This window comes from Chanodichthys erythropterus, chromosome 14 (genome assembly GCF_024489055.1).
Source record: "Chanodichthys erythropterus isolate Z2021 chromosome 14, ASM2448905v1, whole genome shotgun sequence".
NCBI lineage: Eukaryota > Metazoa > Chordata > Actinopteri > Cypriniformes > Xenocyprididae > Chanodichthys > Chanodichthys erythropterus.
The window spans coordinates 3,614,717-3,633,298 of NC_090234.1; the positions used below are offsets into that span (position 1 = coordinate 3,614,717).

The 18,582-nt window shown below is 39.7% G+C and overlaps 1 protein-coding gene across 2 annotated transcripts; it reads left to right on the plus strand.

The window, feature by feature from the left end:
• Window positions 1–1,509: 1,509 nt before the first annotated feature.
• Window positions 1,510–13,690, plus strand: LOC137035536 (E3 ubiquitin-protein ligase TRIM17-like). Of its 2 annotated transcripts, XM_067408930.1 has the most exons (4): window positions 1,510–2,073; window positions 2,171–2,266; window positions 2,416–2,525; window positions 13,080–13,690. In XM_067408930.1, the coding sequence occupies exons 2-4, from the start codon at window positions 2,220–2,222 to the stop codon at window positions 13,547–13,549; spliced, it is 627 nt and encodes a 208-aa protein (XP_067265031.1). In that variant the 5' UTR covers window positions 1,510–2,073; window positions 2,171–2,219; the 3' UTR covers window positions 13,550–13,690. The 2 variants fall into 2 exon arrangements, with proteins under 2 accessions (XP_067265031.1, XP_067265032.1); XM_067408931.1 differs by lacking the exon at window positions 2,416–2,525 and having other exon boundaries at window positions 13,080–13,208.
• Window positions 13,691–18,582: the final 4,892 nt, after the last annotated feature.

Sequence of the window (18,582 nt, forward strand, 5' to 3'; positions counted from 1 at the left end):
TCCGCTTACATATATTTATATATAATCGATTTTTAATCTCTATAATAAAAATGTACAATTCAGATTTTGATCTCCATATACATTTACATATATATATCTTCCAAGGGGTTTTTTCCCTCCTAGGACTTTTTTCCCAGTGCTAGCACGCTGGGTTTTTCTCCTAGGGGGGGTTTTCCACCCCTGGGAGTCAGTCGACATTGGCTTAATGTAGCACCATCTTGTATATGTTACATATTACCACTCTTGTTTGTACAGTTTTAACCACTTCCCTTTTTTTCTGTGCTTCTAATATGTAAAGCTGCTTTGAAACAATTACCAATTGTAAAAGCGCTATATAAATAAATTTGACTTGACTTGACTTGACGTCATACAATCGCGTCTTTTCTCTCTGTCGCATCCTGTCACCGTAAACTGGACTGTCAATCATCTTACATCCTCCACATTTCATTTAGTTAATTTCCTACCGTATCGGAGAGAAATGCAGCACGTTGATCTGCAGTCGCGGGTCTTTTATGTGGAGAAATCTCCTTATATTAATGCAGAATGATGCATTTAAAAGTTAATGACCAATCAGATATTTATAAAAGTCCACATTGGTATTTGCAGATGAAATATAACACGGGTAACATTAAATAAATGTTTTCTATACGGATGAACTGATTATTAGTCACTCAAACCTCTCAGCGTCGGTCGCGCATATCCGCCATGTTTTGTAGTTTTTTTTAACACTTTTTACTTGTGTTTGTAGTTCTGAACTGAATCCTCATCCAAAGCGCAATGGGTTGTGGGCAATATTAGCTTTTATGGTGTGCACGGATCCACACTTTGAAAATCTACCGGAAATAGTAGACCATCCGGGGACTTTTGGCTTACTTTTTTCAACATACTATGCTTTGGGACACACTTATTTTAATCTCACATACTATTTAGGATGGATAGTATGGACATTGGGACGCAGGGTGTATGTCATTTCCATGGACAGAACTCTAATTATTTAACTATGCCGTAGTAAATTCAATTTTCAATTCTATTGCACCTTTAAAAAAATTTAGATTTGACATGCAATCTCTGACTTGGACATTATAGAGAGAAAACATTTATATTGTTATTCATGCTTCATTGATTCACCTTCATCATCATCATCATCATCATCTTGATTTGAATCACATCTGAATTAACTAGTAACCTTAGTAACTTGCCACTTGATCAGTCATCGGATACTTTTTATTCTTACTCAAGTAATTATTAAAATTTTTACTTTCTGGATGAAAAAAATATTTAAATATTTGTATTTTTATTTGAGTACAGTTTTCAGGTTTCTCTACCCACTTCTGCTCATGTCTCCAAACACTGACAATCAGCAACATGATCAGACGTGTTTATCACTGGAACTTTAACCTGAAAAACTGGAACTTTAACCTGAAAATCTCCACCCTCTTACAACACTTACCAGGAAGAGATGGAGTTGTTATTTCTCCTTTCTGTCATACTAACTTTGTCTCAGCAAAAGCATAAAAGAATCGGCTATCAATGAAGAACAAGGAGAAAAACTTTCAAGAAGGATTTTTGAGAAGATTGTTTCTGAACAGACAGCAGATCTTTGAGGTTATTCGTTTTTGAAAGCATCATTCAGAAAGTGAAAGTAAAGTTTAGACTGCAGGAGCTCAAACAGTGAAAATGGCTTCACTATCTGAAGATGATCTTTCTTGTCCCGTGTGTCATGAAATCTTCAGCGTTCCTGTTCTTCTGTCATGTAGTCACAGTTTCTGTAAAGAGTGTCTTCAACAGTTCTGGAGAATCAGGGAAACTCAGGAGTGTCCTGTCTGCAGGAAAAGATCAGCAAGAGATCTTCCTCCAGTTAATCTCGCGTTAAAGAACTTGTGTGAGTCGTTCCTGAAGGAGAGAAATGAGAGGCGTTCATCAGGATCTGAGGAGATCTGCAGTTTACACAGTGAGAAACTCAAACTCTTCTGTCTGGAGGACAAACAGCCTGTGTGTTTAGTGTGCAGAGATTCACAACAACACGACAATCATAAATTCAGACCCATCGGTGAAGTGGTTTCATCATATAAGGTAAGACGGATAAACACTTGTTTAAGATTATGTATTACATATATGAACATATTACAGAAATCTCTGGTGTCTTATAGATTTTCACTTTAAATTCTAGGAGGATCTCAATACAGCACTGAAGTCCTTACAAGAGAAACTTAAACACAATGAAAACATTAAAGGAGAGTTTGAGGAAACAGTTCAACACATCAAGGTGAGGATTGATTCTTTTCACATATTCAAGAGTTTGTTTAGAAGAGATGAACTGATTTGTGTGAATTGAGGAGCGTAAAAAAACTTCCACTGCAGCCTTTAGTATTGGCTGTGCCCATAGCACAGGAATGTTGTGTTCCCTTTCGAAAGCTCACGGCCGGATCCACAGATGTCTTCTGGAGCTTTGATTCATGTGCCACGTTACTTGGGCAACCTGCCGTTCAGAGTCTGGAAGAAGATGCAGGACATCGTCCAAAACAGTGAGTCAGACTGCAGAAGATCTGAGCTGGAAATGATGGAGGGGTGGAGAGTTAGAGGTGCTTCATGATAGATAGATAGATAGATAGATAGATAGATAGATAGATAGATAGATAGATAGATAGATAGATAGAAAGAAAGTCAGATTATGAATGCAATTTGATACTTACGTCTGATCATGCCCAAATGGGCCGAGTCAGTCGGTGTTTGTAAGCATTTAAATCGGCTTCAGTCGAAGGAAACAGTATTTGTGTGTTGAGCTCAGTCTTAGAATATTTTAGCTTGTCGTTAAAGGCTGGAATACACTACTGATTTTTAAACTGCAGGCATCATACACTTGCCGACTTTGTAAATGGTTACAGAGAAAGGCTGGGGATCATACACTACACGACTTTAAAATCGTTCCCAACACAAACAGAAATGCGCGCCTCATTGCCAGGAGACACATGACAGACAGACGAAACAAACACAGGAGATAAGATGACCTGCAGTAGTGGAAGATGTGAGTCAAGTGTGTTTGGAGATGGACAGGGGTGGGTAGACACAGTCAGTATGGACAGATTACAACAGGAGTTAGAGGTAAATGGTGTAGTTTTCTCTATGTTGTTTTCTTTAATCCATTATCAGTCGCTGTTTATATTTAATGTAACATAATACATAATTTCCAGTGTTACGGTTCTTTTTCAAGGAACGCAACAAAAACAGGGAGAACGCCACACAACCGCTTCGTTACAAAACAATTTATTAAACTAAAGAAAATAAACATGAAATGTTTAGTAGTCAGTATAGATGAATAGTGTGTAAGTGGTAGTGTAACCAGTTCAAACAAACAAACAACCAACGGAAGATTAAGGTCCAAAATCCGTTCTAGGGAAGGCGGATCAGAACGAGAACTCCTCGAGTGCGGCGGTGGTCTCCCGCAACTTCCATATCCCTCGAGAGCACCGGCAGCCTCATGACATACAGACAAACGGCAACAAGCACCAAGTCTCCTTCCACCATCAGTTCGAACCATAGACTGTAAACTCAAAAAAAAAAAAAAGTTTGGAGCCTGGGCATGCGCAGAAGGAATCGTCAGTTGAGCCGGAGGCGGAGTCGCGGTATCAAACTTCCGCCCAGACGACTGCATCATCATTCATGTAATTTAAGTAGACTATAAAAATTATACACAATTTTAAATTCTTCCTATAAAATAATAAGCTATTCTGTTTCTAGAGCAATAGTATTTTTGAAACGGCAAATTCAGTAGATAAAATCAATATAATATGCCACTAGAAACAACTCTAAATCGTCAGAAACGGTCCTGCCATTTAAAATCAAGTTCAACTAACATTACAGGAGATCGATTGCTGTAATTAGAGTAAGCTATCATTAGTTTTGTCCTGCTAATTATATTTTATACCTGTAATGAAGTGGGACTGAGGCAGAGATCCATTTGCAAAGCTTTTATTAAAGTGAGCGTAGTCATACAGGCAGGGTCAATCAGGAGCAAACAGGAACAGCGAGGGACAGGCAGAATCGTGGTCAAGATACAGGCAGAAGATCAGGGCTGGCAGATATCATTCACAGAACAGGATGGCAAGGCAAGGGTCAAAGGCAGGAACAGGAACAGACAGGGAAACAGGATAATCACAAGGAAACGCTTAGAATTGACACACAGAGTAATCAAGACTTCGCAAACTGGTGGTGTGAGTGTGAGTCCTTTATAGTCCTGGTAATGATGTGCAGCTGGGTGTGATGATGAGTGATTAGTGTGAAGTGTGTGCAGGTGAGTGACAGAGAGGATGATGGGAGATGTAGTCCAGGAACAATGACAGGAACAGACGGTGATCATGACATAATGCCCCCCTCCCGGAAGGCGCGTCCTCGCGACGTGAAGGAACAGCTAGGGAGGGGGGGGTGGGTGCATTGGAGATCTAGTAGCAGCCAGGAACGGGATCTCCAATGCAGCCCCTGGAACTCGGGCAGCCACGGTGGGTCAGGTGGTTCAGGCAACCACGGCAGGTCAGGCGGCTTGGGCAGCCACGGCAGGTCAGGCGGCTTGGGCAGCCACGGCAGGTCAGGCGGCTTGGGCAGCCACGGCAGGTCAGGCGGCTTGGGCAGCCACGGCAGGACGGAGTCCATACATGGCCTTAGTGGCCTACAGTCCATTAATGGCCATAGGGGTTTATAGTCCATGGGCGGCCCTAGCAGTTCGGAGCACGCTGATGGTTGCGGCCGTGCAGGGTCCCCACCCACAAGCTCCCCACCCTCTGGTATATGGCCCCCCCCAAAAAAGTTCTTGGGGAAATCAACGGTGGCCATGGTCGATTCGTGGACAAGGAGCTCGTGGGACGCTGGCAGGGCAAGTAGCACAGGTTCTGGAGCGGACTCGATGGCTGGAACACCCCCTATGTTCCTTGACACCAAAGGGGCGGCCATCTTGCCCGTAGGCACTGGCGAAACAGCCATCTTGTCCATCGCATCCAGAGAGCTGAGGTGCGTTGCAAGCGGCGAACTTGAGAGCGTTGCAAGCGGCGAACTTGAGAGCGTTGCAAGCGGCGAACTTGAGAGCGTTGCAAGCGGCGAACTTGAGAGCGTTGCAAGCGGCGAACTTGAGAGCGTTGCAAGCGGCGAACTTGAGAGCGAAGCGGCCAGCGGGGCAAACGGCTGCTCTGAGACGGCAGCAGGCCGTTCTGGGACAACAGCGGGCTGCTCTGGGACAACAGCGGGCTGCTCTGGGACAACAGCGGGCTGCTCTGGGACAACAGCGGGCTGCTCTGGGACAACAGCGGGCTCGGGCTGGCAGACTGCTCCCAAGTCCATAGAGCTCGAGTACATCCTCCACGCACGCATGACAGCCAAGACATAAAAAGTGAAGACAGCCCTCTTGGCCATCACAGGACTGACAGGGAAAGCATGCTGGACTGGAGTGGACTCACTGGCTGGAGCGGGCTCGGGAACGGATACACTGGCTGGAACGGGCTCTGGGCGATCAGCGGAGACGTGACGTTGCTCTGGGCGATCAGCGGAGACGTGACGTTGCTCTGGGCGATCAGCGGAGACGTGACGTTGCTCTGGGCGATCAGCGGAGACGTGACGTTGCTCTGGGCTATCAGCGGAGACGTGATGTGATGTTGTTGTGGTGGCCGCCATTTTGTGAGTGTTCTCTTTAGCGGCCGCCATGACGTGATTCACTGTGGTGTCGCATTCCTCTGCGATACCCACAGTAAAAAGTGAACCGACAGTGAACAGGGCAAAGTCCAGAAATTCCATGAGCGACCCTCGGGGACCATTGGTAAGTAAGCAGCTCTTTAATTGTTCGTTTAATCCATAGGTAAAGAAGTCAATGAGGGCGTGGTCCGGCAGATCAGATAAATTAGCAATCCCCAAAAATTTCTGGATATGTGCCTCGAGAGTACTGTTACCTTGACGCAGGCTGACGAGACACCATGCTGGGTCCATGCTGAGGCTGGACATGCTCACCGAAGCTGCTGGATCTGGTAGTGGCGAAGTCTTCTGTAATGAAGTGGGACTGAGGCAGAGATCCATTTGCAAAGCTTTTATTAAAGTGAGTGTAGTCATACAGGCAGGGTCAATCAGGAGCAAACAGGAACAGCGAGGGACAGGCAGAATCGTGGTCAAGATACAGGCAGAAGATCAGGGCTGGCAGATATCATTCACAGAACAGGATGGCAAGGCAAGGGTCAAAGGCAGGAACAGGAACAGACAGGGAAACAGGATAATCACAAGGAAACGCTTAGAATTGACACACAGAGTAATCAAGACTTCGCAAACTGGTGGTGTGAGTGTGAGTCCTTTATAGTCCTGGTAATGATGTGCAGCTGGGTGTGATGATGAGTGATTAGTGTGAAGTGTGTGCAGGTGAGTGACAGAGAGGATGATGGGAGATGTAGTCCAGGAACAATGACAGGAACAGACGGTGATCATGACAATACCCATAAAAATAAGTAACTGCCAGATAACGATCACCTGCTTTTTCCCGACATGGTTAACATTAGGTGTGTTATCTTAACTAATAACATTTATTAATTAGCTTATAATGCCCATATTTAATGTTACAGAAAAAGGTTCAGTGATCCGTCAGATCCTGTAGGTCGGTTAGTACAGTTTACTGCTGAACAACTCATTTTGTTGGTGTTAAATAATAAAGAAATCGAAAATTAATAGTTAGTTATACATCTTCAATCTCCCCTCGAAGCTCCGACAGTCCTCAGACAAGCTGTCAATCAACTTCGAATCATGACGACACGCCCCGTTTCTATAGCATCAAATTGCTAGCTAAAATCTAAATCATCAAAAAAACGAACAATTGAATATAAATCAGCGTGATAACAACTACCTTAAATGACCAAAACCATCTTTCAGAAAGTTTTATTTGAAGCAGAATTTATTTTTAAATTTTCACTGAAGTCTCATTCGACTGCATTGAGAGGGCGGGGTTTATGACCTGTACTGCATCCAGCCTCCAGGGGGCGATCAAAGAGCCCGCAGCTTCACTTTTCAGGACGTATGAGACACACCCGGTTCGAACAAATCCCTTTTTGAAAGAGCGTTGATTTCGTGCAGGTGCAACACTACGTCAGCCAATCACCGCCAGTCTGCCAATCATCTGTAGCTCGGGTAGAAACACACAGTGACTCACTGAGACGTCACACACCCCCCTTTAAAAAATCCTGTATCCCATGAAAAGGATCCTCACAACACCACAGAACAAAACCAAAAAATGAAAAGTTTAAAAGCACACTTTCCTTGAATTCTGTTCTTTTTTTTATTTTTACCTTGCCGCTTTCTCCTTTCCAAAGCGCTCGGGCGCTGCGTTAGCGTCTGTCGTTACTAAGCAACCATGAGCTGCGCTCTCCATGACGTGTTTGTTTCAGCAAAGGATATAAGGATTTCCAGCACCGAAAATCACTTGCAGTAGCTTTGCCACAGCAGATTTATTTATTTAAAAATGTGTATCCGTTTACAGCTCTGATCAGATATTCCTACATCTTTGCTGACCTTTGTCCTGCAGATGGCGCCGCTGGACCATTCCGTCGTTGACGTATTAGAAAACATAAAACATAACATACATAAAACATATAAAACATCTTACTGATCTGCATGATTCACATGCGTCATGATTTTAGACCTAAAAAACGGAATTCTGTATATATTCCGTCGCTTTACCGCAAAAGCAGCATTCAGATGCTCGGCGTGTGCGTACCGCTTTAATGCCCATTGTACCAGTTTAAAACATTTTCTACAAACGGCGCAGTTTGCCTCGTAGACATTTACCGGCACCGGCCTCAACCAACAAGAGAATTCATCTTTCTCGAGCCATAAATCATTACATTTGCGCTACCTGCTACCTCAATTCTCTCTGATGACGCAACGCAATAACTACCGCGAGAAAAAAATCTTCTGTTCAATGATCAGTCAGTCATTGGGTCTGTCAGACTATAGAAAGTTTTGCGGTAATGCAACAAAAATATTTAAAGGGCATATTGCAGGTTAGAGCTTCAGTGATTCAATGTATAGAAAAATAATGTATTAAATAGATTTTCTTGAAAAAACGCGTATAAATACGCTACATAGGCTTCTGGAGTCGTTTTGTGAGAAAATTTTTTTTTACTTTCTTTACTTTTTTTACTTTTTACTTAGGTATTTTTACTTCCGCATCTGAAAAATGCCAAATCGGAAGTGACGTAACTCAAGGGAGCGCGATCAATATAAACAATAGGAAAACAATGGATCGCAACGACAGTTCGGACGCTGAGGAAATTGTAAATGTTTATTCATACTCGTATCACAAACCACAGCCATACAATTAGCCTGCTATGTGTTTAAGAGAGCAGCGACAGGCCAGGATTAGACAGAATAACGGTCAAAAGAGACAAATTGAGCTGTTGTGTGAGGAGAAGCAGTGGAGAATAGGACAGAGACCGGTGTTAGCTTAGATAGCCTATACACGTTAGCTAACGATATGCAACACTGTTCTCAGATCACAGTATTGTACAGATTATTATCATGAATCAGGCAAAAGCAAAGCTATTGGTCATCTAGGAGTAACGTTATTGATTACTAATAACAGAAACTAATAAACTTCCTTAATATCTGTCTACACTACCGTTCGTGATATAGCGGTTTCTCATCACGACTGATTTGGTAACGTTAGCAAATGTAAAAAAAAAAATAAATAAATAAATAAATAAAAAAAACAAGACTTATGGTGCACAATTCATGTTTCATCTCTGACGGATCCGTGATCATGTTTCCCACCGGCGGACGAACATGCAGTGTTACTGTATGTGTTTCATGTAATGTTATCCTTTATTCATTAATTCTGTGTTATGAGTTTATTCCGTGCCGATCACTGATAGTGTGAGGATGTATATGACGCCGTGATTATGTAGTTGTGTGAACTTGAATGTATACGTTTACAGTCAAGTTTATATATGGCATGAATGAAATTGGAGTGCATTACCAGCACATCATTCAAAACTGTTTTGTGTAAGTGTGAGATGCATTTGTGTACATAATTTGTTCAGTGTTGAAATTGATTAAAGTAAAAACAGTGAAGAAGCATTGCGTGTGTAAGTTTATTCATTTACTATAATCATTTACAGAAGTATTACAATGTTGAAGTGCATCATATCGCAGGGATGATAATCCTCCGGTCTATAATGAACGCGTTTCTCAAAGCAGATGCAGAAGTGAAGTCCGTCTCTTCACCTGCACAGAACACACCGGCACGGAAGATAGCAGCGTCCTTTTTCTTGTTATTAAACCTCTGGACTCGATGTCCTGACAGGCTGGAGTTTGTGCAACCTCCACAAACCTGTATGATAAATACAAAAACTACAGAAAACACACTGATTCACGACCGCTGTCACTGAAAGCCTCTGCACTGAGTCAACACTGAGCTCTGCGATCGACTCCCTTTAGTGACGTAAAATGACGCAACGCTGAAAAAAAAACGGTTTTACAGAGACCGTCACTTTATCTACTAAATTCATGCCCTTATGTCCTGCAAAACATTTTTAAACCCTGCAGTACCTTTTTATATGGTATTTTTGTACAAGGTTATATATTCATCTCGAAAAAAATGTTTAACCTGCAATATGCACTTTAAGACCCCAAGGTAGCTGGTCAGTTATAAAATTGCGTCTAAAAATACACAAAACCGGATGGAGATTTCACTCGCTCGGTCCCATACAGAATTTAATTCCTGGGTCATTCTACAGAAACGTCCACTTTTGGTATGACAAAATGTCTTAAAATGTATTTCTTTTTTTAACATTTAAACTTCCACATTATTATATTACACTTTGACTTCATGAATACACATAAATGACAGCTTAATGATTTTTTATTTTTTTTGTGCATTTATTTAAAGACCGCATGTACCCATGTTTTTGTCACTGGTGTTACCATACTTCTCTGGCATTTTTAAACATTTTTATGAAATATTATTTCTAAATTTTTTCAGCACATGCAGTCAGAGTTACAGAAAAATAATGATAATGCAAAAAATAAGGAAATTGTGTTTTTTTTATTTTAATCAGGTTAGTTAAAAGTGTAATTGAATGATGTTAATTCAGTTGCACAACCATGTGTTTTCTATAAAAATGAACATATTTGAAAAACAGTTATAAACAAGTAATGATGCAATCCTTTACATCTTAATTCTTGAGTGTAGCAGAATTCAATGAATGTAAAATTATTATCATGCCACATATGACACATTTTATTTAATGTGACAGACAAAAAACAGTAACACCAGTGACACAATGAATCACCAGTGACGTATGTGTAAGACCAAAGATCCTTATTCTTCAACTAGAATTAAGTAGATTTGACTAAATTTTTACATTTGGTGTACAATAAAAGACTTATCTTTGACACTTAGTGAAAACAGTCAGAAAAAGATCATAAACAACATTTTAAAAACGTCTGTAAAATACACTGTCTGTAAAGTCGCTGCACTGAATTTAGCCAAATACCCTTAATTTAGCCATATCTGCCCAAAGGAGGATTAACAATGAGAAAGAAAAGTTATAATCATGTAATCTTAGTGCTATTTTATGCAAAAGAACTAAATGAACAGCTTTGAATAAAGTTTATCTATAAACGGGTAACACCAGTGACATTTTCATGAAAAATGCATTTTACAAAATGGCTGCTGCAGGTGTCAATCCACATGTTGTCAATCATGGTATATTCACTAAATCAAGTAGTTTAATCCATTTGTATTCTAGTTTTTTATAATAACAATAAAGTAGATCACACCAGTGACTTCAACTAAAAGCTTCATATGAAATTATGATTTTCTAATTAAATTTTCTGATAACTGAAAAGAGATAGAGGACTTTCCATTTGCCTTTCTTCATTGAAATTCAGGAAACAGGAAGAAGGAAGTCAAGTGATGTCATCAGTGTCGTTTTTTTCTTTCAAAATAAGAGATTTTTGTTAAAGGTAACACCAGTGACACAACTCCAGGGGACCACTACATTCATTATATATTTTATAATATTTATTTGGCATTTGGTTTGTTTATGTCATTTACATCATATATTTGATAGTTATGCATAATTATTGTATTTAAAATGATAGAAAAACCTGTTTCTGAGCTCAAAATAAAGCACTTTCCCTCTGTACATGACTGTGGGGACGAGCTCTTCTGTGGCGCTTGGAATTTTTATAATTAATTAAAAAACAATTATTGCCACATTGATGCTCAAGAAGGTTTCATTGTTCAAATAACGTATGGTTTCATATTAAAATATAAAAAATTGTAATCCTGAAGTGTTTTTCAAGTGTAATATTTCTGTAAAGTCTAGGGACAGAAAAGTGGACGTTCCTGTAGAATGACCCTCCTTCCTTGAGGAAATTCAAGACATTCCATACAATTTAAGACTTTTTAAGGATCCGCGGGGACCCTGGGATTATATATATATTTTTCATGGATTTAACGCTTTTGTGTACAAAAAGTACTGTTTTTATTTTGTTTTGCAAATTGACACTCATGGATATTTTACCCAATGAAGTCCCATTTGATTTTTCGTGTTGTTATTTGCACACCCAACATGCAACACAAATGCTGCTGCTGGAGCATCTATATCTTAAAAAAGACACCGTAGATGGCCAATACACATTTAGAACTTTCTAATGAACTTATCATTAAAAATATTTTAGATAGTATTTAAGATAGATAGATAGCTCTTTTGCCTGCTAACATGGTCATGTCGAGCTAGGCGGCGTGGTTTCAGTAACCATGGCACCTCAGTTCAACCTCTTTGCCCATTTTCAGTTATCCAGGAGTGACATGTGACGTCAACACGCAGCAAAGATGGCAGCGGCCTCATTTTCACCTCAAAACTCACTACGTCCATATTTTTTTTACAATCTATGGTCTGTACACGTAACGTCTAAAGACATATTTAGCTTTACGGCCTTCATACCATCTAGCGGCTGTAAGCGGTGTATTATAGTGTCTCAACATGATCACTTGTCAAGCGCCATGCTTGTGATTTGTGAGCTGAATGACTGTAAGTTTTTCCTTTTTACCTGATCTTGTAATGTAGTCTCCATTTTTTTCCTCGATCTTGCTGATTTCGCACCCTGCACTGTCTGGACAGCGTATGACTGTACCGTATTTATTAGCAACACACATCATACACTGAAATGTGTTACATTATACATTCCATGACCCGGACTATAAAAGACTCTCATTCACCACAGTGCATTGCGAAGTCTTGTGTTGCCCTGGTGTACATTTCTGAGCGTTCATATCCTGTCTGATTGCCTGTTGTTGATCCTGTTTGTTACCCGTCTACGATTCTCTGCCGCCTACCTCTGACCTCTGCCTTGTCTATTGATCTGTGAGTGATATCTGCCTGTCCTGATCCATTGCCTGTTCTTTGACCACAATTCTGCCTGTCCCTGTTACACCTGTTTGATCTTGCCTGTACGACTGCGCTCTTAACTTAATAAAGCATGCAAATGGATCCCAGCCTGAGTGATGCTTCATTACAGGGAATCAGTTTAGATTTGAATTTTTGTCAGCTGGAGTTTGATCAGTTTTGTCTCATTTGAACTTTCTGTCAATGACAGTCTGTGGGATTTTTCAGAGTTTTGATCGTCATTTTTATAAAAACCGTAAGTCTGATCAGATATAAAAGATAACGTAACCCGAGTCAGAACAGTCTGAGGGTTTGGTGGTTGTTCAGAGGAGTTACAATCAGAAAATTTAATCTCAGAATCAAAGTAATAATAATAATAATTTCTCAAGCCAACATAATTAGTCAAACACAACAGACAGTGAGAATAAACTATTTTAAACTAATAAAGACTGTAAGAGTCTTTAATTGATGGACACGAATGTCTGAATCACACATTTAATGTTTGTAGTTGATGATAAAATGAGTGTGAAACTAATAACAGCACTGACAGTGATCAGAGGAAAGTGTGTTTGATCAACAGTGTCATAATTCATAATAATCTGTGTTGGTTCACTCTTGATCATTATATGAACATCAGAATAAAAGCATCTGTTGATTGTGTCTCATCAGCTCCTGTCATTCTGGATCCAAACACGGCTCATCCAAGTCTCGTCCTGTCTGATGATCTGACCAGTGTGAGAAACAGCAAGATTGATCAACCTCTTCCTGATAATCCAGAGAGATTTAACATCTATGCCTGTGTTCTGGGTTCAGAGGGATTTAACTCAGGAACACACTGCTGGGATGTGGAGGTTAAAGAGAGTTCAGGCTGGAGTCTTGGAGTAACTACAGCATCAAAACAGAGGAAGGGAGAAGATTTCTCTAACACTGATGATGTCTGGAGTGTGCATTATAGTCACTTTAAACAGAAGCTTGATCGAGTGAGAGTGAATCTGGACTATGACAGAGGAACGGTGTCATTCTCTGATCCTGTAACTAACACACATCTACACACATTCACAACCACCTTCACTGACACACTCTTTCCATACTTCTGGTGTTCTGGCTCTCTGAGGATCTTACCGGTCAATAGTCAGTAATCGTCACTCCTGTAGGTCTGGATCTTCCTGCTTTCATCATAAATAAATAAATCATGTAATGTTTTTGTAGAAATTATAGTATAATACTGTAAAGCACAAATATGTTAATATAAAAAAAAACTTTTTACACATTAATGGGTGTTTAGGGGTAATGCATTTTGTGTTAATTTTAACTCATTCATTATGTTGATGAGTTTTACATAGTTTTACAAATCCTAAACAAAACATTAGCGTTTGACAAAATCAATGTAAAGTCATTGGTTGTTTATCTTATTGTCAAAAAAACTAAATAAAAATATAATAAAATATCAACAATTAAATTCATATTTATAATAAATACGATCTTAAGCAGTCAGAAAGGAAATGTCAAACTAAGCAGTTTTCTTCACAATCTCATTAGGGATCATGACACATGACCTTCAAAATCATTTCACTGTTACTAAACTCTGTTGGATTGATGAACACTGGAGGCCAAAAGTTTGAATATTAAAGTTTCATAATGTTTGTGAAAGAAGTCTCTGATGCTCAAGAAACATTTCTCATTATTATTAATGAGAATTACATAACTAATTATTAATTAATATTTTAATATCTTTTAAGACAAACCATGTGCAAATTCATCAGTCAGCACCATTGCTGAGTATTTTATGTTTGAAACTGCAGTAAACCAAAAACCCGCGGCTTGAAATCGGTGGTGTTTGTGACGTCACAGACTACCTTGTAACCAATCACAACAACGTGCCGGCAGGCTTTAGCATATCATTAACTATGACTGCGCTGAAGCAGGAAAGTCTTGAGAGAAGCAGGTTATCCCGGTAAATTTTCTGTTGATATGATAAATTGTATAGCTTTATCAATATAGCAAGTCTATTACGATGTTATAATGAACTATAAGCCTTTCTCCACTGATGTTCAAAGCGTTTGTAAAGATACTGATTGTTAGAAGGCAGCTGTCTGACTCTGAGATGAAGAACAGGAACGGTGTGTGTAACATTAGCAACACATTATTAGCTGTTTGATAACATAGTCAAGCAAAAGGCTAATCATATTAATTAATATTAATGACAGAACTGTCACAAGGGCTGTGCCAAGTGTGCGAGTGCATAGAGGCTCACGGCAAAGTAAAGTGACAGCTAAATTGAAGTAAAGCCAATAAAGTTCATGTTTTTTGTCCTTTTAAATACTTTAATACTATAAACATGGCTAAAACAATATTGCTCTGAGCGTGTGACTTGATGTGTGATTCACACTGACTGAATATGAACATGAAGTTCAGAGATTCAGTCCATTATAAATTCTGATTTTGAACTCATCAGGGAGGCTGATATCTGTGGTTCATTCCAGAGGCCAAGTAAATACGCTGGAAATCCGCGCTCATTCAAGAATGTGCATTTATTTAATGTACGGAGAAGACACGGGCACCTGCAGGATTTCATCTGAATGTTTCTTAAATCTGAACTCCAAAAAGCAACAAAATTGTCAAACATTCATTTAGCGCATGTTCACAGAGGAAAACGGCAGCTTGTTCTCTCGATACTGTTACTGAGAAATCACTTCAGGTGATTCAGTGAGAGAGCAGTCCAAACGAAAATATGAAGCGAAGCAAGCTTTTCCACAACACAAACAACAAATTGCTCGTCACTATAGACCTTATGTAGCTCTGCCCCTTTTCAGCGCTGCGCTCGTTGTCTTTTGACTTCCGGTTTGTATTTCCACAGCAATCTTACATATTTATAAATGAACTGCTCATTTTAAAATCTTCCCGTTCTACTGACATTTGTTAAGACATCTGCTTTAAACTTAACAATGCTCATGATAACTTTCATTAACTCTACAACAGGTAAATCCACTTCACCAGCTAATTATTCTTTGACAGCGATGCCATAGAAATATACAGGGCTACCGCAAAAATGGAAGTTCAAAGACAATATTCTAAAGATGGCGGCACTCTTGGTTCTCTGGTAAATAAGGTCTATGGCAACACTAGACTCTCCAAGCTGGCGTGAGTGAGTGGAGGCGTGGCTAATTTGCATATTCATTGATCCATGTATATTAAATGAGGCAAGGGTGTAGAGTTACATTCAAGCTATTTTAAGGCATGAAGAAATTTTTTTCACTTGATTTTTTTAAGTAATTTTGGTGATCAAAGATAAATTTTAAGGGATAAAATAATTGACTACGGGGGACTTTAAATTCCTGTTGTCCAATGGGATTGTAGCCCGCGCAGTGCATTTCAAGTTGAGATTGTGCACGACAGTTATTCGACATCATGGCTGTCTCATTTCTGACGCTGTCGACGGAGGATCTTCTTCAAAAATTGAAAGAAGCTGGAATACAAGTCACTGAAGACGAAGCACATTTCAGAGGTAAGTTTAGATTTAAAGGTGCCCTAGAATTAAAAATTGAATTTATATTGGCATAGTTAAATAACAAGAGTTCAGTACGTGGAAATGACATACAGTGAGTCTCAAACTCCATTGTTTCCTCCTTCTTATATAAATCTCATTTGTTTAAACGACCTCTGAAGAACAGGCGAATCTCAACATAACACTGACTGTTACGTAACAGTCGGGATCATTAATATGTACACCCCCAATATTTGCATATGCCAGCCCACGTTCCCAACATTATGAAAGGGATTACACGTCTGGATGTGCACAGCTGAATCATCAGACTAGGTAAGCAAGCAAGAACAATAGTGAAAAATGGCAGATGGAGCAATAATAACTGACATGATCCATGATATCATGATATTTTTAGTGATATTTGTAAATTGTCTTTCTAAATGTTTCATTAGCATGTTGCTAATGTACTGTTAAATGTGGTTAAAGTTACCATCGTTTCTTACTGTATTCACGGAGACAAGAGAGCCGTCACTATTTTCATTATTAAACACTTGCAGTCTGTATAATTCATAAACACAACTTCATTCTTTATAAATCTCTCCAACAGTGTGTAATGTTAGCTTTAGCCACAGAGCACTATCAAACTCATTCAGAATCAAATGTAAACATCAAAATAAACACTGTACTTACACGATTAGACATGCTGCATGACGCACACTTTGTAAAGATCCATTTTGAGGGTTATATTAGCTGGGTGAACTTTGTTTATGGTGTTTAAGGCAAGCGCGAGCTCTTGGGGCGTGGAGCACGGGATTTAAAGGGCCACACACCCTGAATCGGCTCATTTCTAATGATGCCCCAAAATAGGCAGTTAAAAAAATGAATTAAAAAAAATCTATGGGGTATTTTGAGCTGAAACTTCACAGACACATTCAGGAGACACCTTAGACTTATATTACATCTTTTAAAAAAAAGTTCTAGGGCACCTTTAAGTACTGTGAAAATCCGTTGGTTCCCTTTTATTTCGAGTCATGTTCACTTGACATTGCGTCTGTAGCTAGGCCTATCTGACGCGTGAAGGAAACCTTTCAAAAACACTGACCTGACAAAACTAACGCATTTTTAAATTTTCAGCTTATTGTTATTATTACAATTGTTTGTTTTTAATATTTAGCTTGAAATTAAGATAACATTTGGCTTAATGTATACCACGAGACAGTGCTCGAGACGCTGACAATACAGCGGTGAATCGGTCACAGAAACAGATCAAACCCATCGCGTTTTGTGAGTCAGCTTATATATTCACTAAAGCTGGGTCTCAATATGGAACCACAAATTTATAAATTCAGTTTCCCAGAATTTTCTTACTACTCTAACGTTAAGTTACCCGTGTTCACGCCGGACGTGAGCCAAAGCCTGTCCTTTTATTTGAACACCTCTCCTAGTCAGTCTGAAATGATATAATTTACATATATCATCCGTGTTGAGCTGTATCAGTTTTATTTTGTACATACATAAATAATGTTCTAAACGTAAGTCAATGAGAGTCCTAATCATTTAGTCCTGTGTCCGTCATCACGAGCGAACTACTTAAGCATCAGTAAACTGAGGCAAAGGCCCGAACTTAGCTCGGAGATCGAGTCGTGCGTCGGCATCGAGCCCTTCCAAAGGCAGCAAGTGAAATTTGTTTACCATTATTTATCAAAACTGGTAAACTCTAGAAATAAGTTTCTAGTCTTTGAGCTGCTAATTTACATAATTTTGCTTCTAATCATATACACAAAAAAAGGAAATTACTTTGTTAAAAGGTACATACCGTAATTCCTCAAATAAAAACCGGTAGTCAAATAAACGCCGGGCCTCTGATAGTGGCCGGGGGCGTGGTCAACACGGACAAATAAAGGCCGGTCTTAAATAAAGGCCGGGGGGGAATTTGTGTGGATAATCTCCTAAGTGCCTTTCATATAATGTACAGGTGTCAATAGATGGCAGTAGCAACATTGGATTTAACACGTGTCTCATTTAGTGCCAGTGACGGACTTTTCAACAACTTTATTGAAAACGAACTTCAGGAGCATGGCACCCAGACGAAAATTTGAATTAAAATTTAAACAAAGAGTTTTAAAGTATGCAGAGGAAAACTCGGGTGAAAAAGCTGCGAGATATTTCGACATTGACCCCAGGAGAATCCGATATTGGAAGAAACAGAAGGATGAGCTGACAAGATTAGCCGACAAAACCAGAGCACGGCTAGTTGGAGGTGGGAGGAAAAAAGTTAGCCTGGAGCTAGAAACAATGCTACCTGACTGGATCTACTCCATGCGGGACAAACACAACCGAGTATCAAGAAAAATGATACAAAATAAAGCATTGGAGATCTACAGTTCTGTGAGTGATGGAGGAGATTTGTTTGTGGCTAGCAGGGGTTGGCTACAAAGATTTCTACAGCGCAATGGTTTCTCACTTCGACGTCGCACCACCATGGCCCAGAAAGACCCAGATCTACTAACTGAGAAACTTGTTTCGTACGTTGACTACGTTAGCAAGGCTGTCAGTTCTAAAAAGATTTTAGAAAAGGACATCATTGCAATGGACGAGACTGCAGTTTGGTTCGATATGGTGTCTCCCTCTACTGTTGACACACGAGGAGCAAAGAGTGTGGCTCTAAAAACCACAGGACACGAAAAA

Bases quoted from the DNA above. Each gene is read 5' to 3' on its own strand.
- LOC137035536 (XM_067408930.1), top strand. From the start codon at position 2,220: ATGAAAACATTAAAGGAGAGTTTGAGGAAACAGTTCAACACATCAAG. The intron at 2,267-2,415 runs GTGAGGATTGAT...CCCTTTCGAAAG, and splicing joins AAACAGTTCAACACATCAAG to CTCACGGCCGGATCCACAGA. The intron at 2,526-13,079 runs GTGAGTCAGACT...GTGTCTCATCAG, and splicing joins GCAGGACATCGTCCAAAACA to CTCCTGTCATTCTGGATCCA.